The sequence below is a fragment of the Anneissia japonica genome, unplaced genomic scaffold (genome assembly GCF_011630105.1).
Source record: "Anneissia japonica isolate Jap-2015-1 unplaced genomic scaffold, ASM1163010v1 scaffold287736_len1891122_cov214, whole genome shotgun sequence".
NCBI lineage: Eukaryota > Metazoa > Echinodermata > Crinoidea > Comatulida > Comatulidae > Anneissia > Anneissia japonica.
This window is the reverse complement of record NW_022756106.1, coordinates 531517-535637: the sequence shown is the minus strand read 5'-3', so window position 1 is coordinate 535637 and position 4121 is coordinate 531517. Positions and strand designations below refer to the sequence as shown.

The 4121-nt window shown below is 33.0% G+C and overlaps 1 protein-coding gene across 2 annotated transcripts in view; it reads left to right on the top strand.

Annotated features, from left to right (window-relative positions):
- The first annotated feature begins 1016 nt into the window (after positions 1-1016).
- LOC117123958 (heterogeneous nuclear ribonucleoprotein L-like) overlaps positions 1017-4121 on the top strand; it is a 15028-nt gene continuing 11923 nt past the window's right edge. The window contains exons 1-5 of one of the 2 annotated variants that reach the window (XM_033270057.1): positions 1017-1182; positions 2357-2475; positions 2778-2865; positions 3151-3233; positions 3929-4004. In XM_033270057.1, the coding sequence (XP_033125948.1) occupies positions 1108-1182; positions 2357-2475; positions 2778-2865; positions 3151-3233; positions 3929-4004 (441 nt within the window). In that variant the 5' untranslated portion in view covers positions 1017-1107. The remainder of the gene's footprint in view (positions 1183-2356; positions 2476-2777; positions 2866-3150; positions 3234-3928; positions 4005-4121) is intronic. The other variant, XM_033270058.1, reaches the window with a different exon arrangement.

Sequence of the window (4121 nt, the reverse complement as noted above, 5' to 3'; positions counted from 1 at the left end):
AATGTTGAGTCTTTAACCCAGTGTTACATGTTTTATTTGTCTATCTGCTCTGCTATATACTGCATTTTAACTTCACATTGAAAAAACATTGAACTTATGTTGATACACTAACTTTAAAATCTCAACATATTTGCAACGTGTATCTAACGTTCAAAAAACAGTAGGAGTTTGGTTGAAAAACGTAACACATTTTCAACGTTGATTCTACATTGAAATGCAATTGAAAAGATGTTGAACTTACGTAGTTACTGTAACATTAAAATCTCAACATATTTTCAACGTTTATTTAACGTAGAAAAATGTTGAATAAACAATACGATTCTGGTTGAAAAACGTAACACATTTTCAACGTTGATTCTACATTGAAATGCAAACTATATTTTAACTTGACGTTTAAAAGATGTTGAAAACATGTTGGTACTGTAATTGTTAAATTATCAACCAAATGTCAACATTAATTCAACGCTGAATTAACATTAAATTATCAACCGGGACTTGGGTTAAATACACAACATATTTTTAACATTGATTCAATGTTGAGTATATGTTGTCAACATGATTTTAACGTTTCAGCTACATTTCAACGTTGATTCAACGTTGAATTAACGTTGTGTGCCCGCTGGGAAGTGCATACATAATTTATGTAACAATAATTTTATGATAGAAACAATAGAGGCTATCACAAAAAATGTCAGATGGATTCGAACAGAAAATGACATCATAAAATTTACTTTAGATAGACGGCAATTAAAATTTTTTTTTATAATATAGACTTTATATAACTTTATATATAAGGATTATATATTGTATATAAGGATTATATATTGTATATAAATATATAAAATATATAAGCCCCTTCTCTTTATATAAAATATCTGTGTATCTACGGTACTTGTTTTGATGGCGAGACAACCCGATTTGACCCGAGGGAGGGAATTCTAGGAATGGGGGAAAACGGGAGGATGGTGGGTTCGATGCAGATGCAATACCGCCCTCTCGTGGAGAAGTTGCAAAAGCGAAGCAAAACGACGCCATCTTCTTCAACCACGAGCTGCATTGCGTTTGACTGTTGATTTTCTAAGTTTATACTGCAAATTTTAGCTAAAGATGATGTCAAATTATGATGGGCATGCTGCTAAACGCCAGCGAACTGATACAGGAGGACGAGGGGTTCAGTCTGGTGTAAGTTTTCCCACGATAACGTGTACAATATGCATTTATAATTTACCGTCCTTTGTTATTTTTTGGTGTTGCTGGTGGAGTAGCTAGGCTTGGCTAGGTCTAGGAAGGTCACAGATACGCTGTGATACGCTGATACGCATTTTGTGAGCTGCATTACGATAGTAGTCTAGGCCTAGCAAATGTTTGTCTGTAGGCCTAGGCCAACAATAAAACAATTTTGAAATTTTTTACCATATTATTTAAGAATGCATTTTAAAAATGCATTCATCATTCACACCGAATCCGAAAAATGTTCGGACCAGAAAGTCAACCCAAACCCATCAGAAAATCTTACCACTCTTTAGTTGTAAGAATACTGAATTGGAGGGATGCTGGCATTCAGCGCATTGGAAACCAAATATCTGTTCAGTTCCAATCGTGGTGTATGCAGCTTCAATCACATTTATGATTAAATTATTGATAAAAACATGAGATTACTGAAACCCCGAAACTAACCTATGTACGTAGCCTATCTCCCACAAATTCATATTTACAATGTTAATTGTTCTGAGTATGCTCACTGTAGTATCAATTGTGTTCTGGCTGGATGGACATAGGACCGTTTCGTCCGCAAACAAGTTTAGCCGTGATGTATGGAGTACATTTTGTAAATGTTTTCTGTAAAATTCATTGAATGACTAATAGTAACAAATATTCTAATACTGATAATTATAATATAATAAATATGCATATTGACTTAAAAGTAATATATAAGATGACTGTGGGAAAGCAAACAACATGTTTTATTGTCATTTTACCAATGGAAGCCTACAGTATGCCATTAAAAAAAAAAAAACAAGTTAAAGGAACATCCTAAACCCTTCACCTCTTACCTTAGGTCCCCAATTTTATTCCCACTCACTCCCATTCCCTGGTGAAAAAATCCTGGATCTGTAGCTGATCATTCATAAGTAATTCTCAGTGAATAATTTTCGACAATGTTGAGCAATTAAATAATTTATTGTATAGTCTATCATAAAAATTTATTAACAAAAAAAGAGTCGTATATTTAAACCCTTTGTAGATTCTTAAAAAAAATAAATTATTCATTAAAATTGATTATTTTCATTTAATATTATGAATTTATTGTTATGGATGTATTTTAACATTTTATTCTCATTGCCTACGTACCTAGGATCCATTTGAAGAGTCACACAAGCCAGGCCCCTCCAAAGTCATTCATGTTCGTGGACTAGCTGATAATGTAACCAAAAACGATCTTGAGGAAGCCCTTCAGACTTTTGGACCAATAAGGTAATTTATGGTTCTGCATCATCACTTTTTAGGTTATCTGTATATAATTTAAAAAAAAATAATCCTCCAAAATATTATTCATTGAGTAAGCTGGTATTTATGCAGATGAACTGTCTATGATTTGAACTGCAAGGCCTAGTGTATTCACATCAAGTAATCGCTTAATTAATTGATCTTTGTAACACCAGCCTTCATAGAGGTTGGGTTAGCAGTACTACCCACTTGAGTATTCCAAAATTCTCACAACTTTGCATCTTTTGTGTTATCTCAATTTATTTATTATTTTTCCCTTTCATCCTCAGTTATGTGTACATGATTCCTAGACGAGGACAGGCTCTGGTTGAGTTTGAAGAATTTGCTGGTGCAAAAGCATGTGTAGATTTTGTGAATGTAAGTATTAATTTGTTTATATATTAAATTTTTGAATAGTTTTTTCATGCACATGAGTTATGCACATAAGACCAACAGCTTAATGTCCAATCTAAAGAGCTACATAATTGAAGCAATGTCAAAACCAAGGATACAAGCAAGCATAGCAATTGGCAGTTTTCAAACATGGCCCTGTCTTACCAAATTCAATACCTTACTGCTATTCTAACTCATTCTCCTTTAAAAAAAACATTAATATTGAAAGTGTTTGTAATCGTCAAATGTAAATTGCTTTGTTTTTTTCAGGAACATCCTGAGAATGTGGTAAATGTTGCAGGGACTCCTGCATTCTTCAACTACTCCACAAGCTCCAAAATAAAAAGACCTGGGTAAGAATCCTAAAAAAAAAATTTTCTTGCTTGATTGTCGTTATAAAAATCTCATGTAAAATATTAATGGTTGCATTCTTTAATGCTTAAAAAATTGTCTGACAAGTTAGGCAGAATAAATAGTTTCTATTGATCGTCAACTGCCTAAACATTTGGTTTTTTAAAGTGGGGGTGGAGAAGTAGTTATTATCAGATCAGTAATTAAGCGAAATTAATCTTTCAAATTGTAATCATTGTTGACTGCAGGGAAAATGAATTAAGTTTTGACCAAGGTAAAGGTGCTTTGGTCAAAATTGAACCAATGCAAACAACTATAAGCATACAACCATCTGCAATATTTCCAGGCCCACATATGCAATATGATATTGATACAAACTCTCAAGATGTTAATTAATGGATAGAAATTTGACATACTATATCCATCAGTGTAAGTAGTATTGAATCTTGGCTACTGAATAAAACATGTGTGCAGTTGTCAGTAAAGTTTATGCCTCTGATCATACACATTATGCAATCTTGATTTAAGTCTTAGATATAGTTTTATATCTATTGATTAATTTATGGTTCTATTTTCAAGGGTTGAAAGCTGGGGAATAGTGGTAATCTAATGCAACAACTTACAAAGTAGAACAGTACTTGTATGATAATTGGGGATTCATTTATAAATGCGTTTTTTTTCTTTTTGTGTGTTGCAGTGATGGTGTTGATGCAAGTGGTGGTAACAACGTTCTTTTGTTCACCATACTGAACCCTCGCTACCCTATCACCACAGTAAGTAAACTCCACTTTTTACTTACATCTTAGCTAAATGCTCTGTTCACACTATGTAACAAATATTTATTATTTGCCCAAATTTTGGCATGGTGCCATGTATTGTACGTCTTGGCA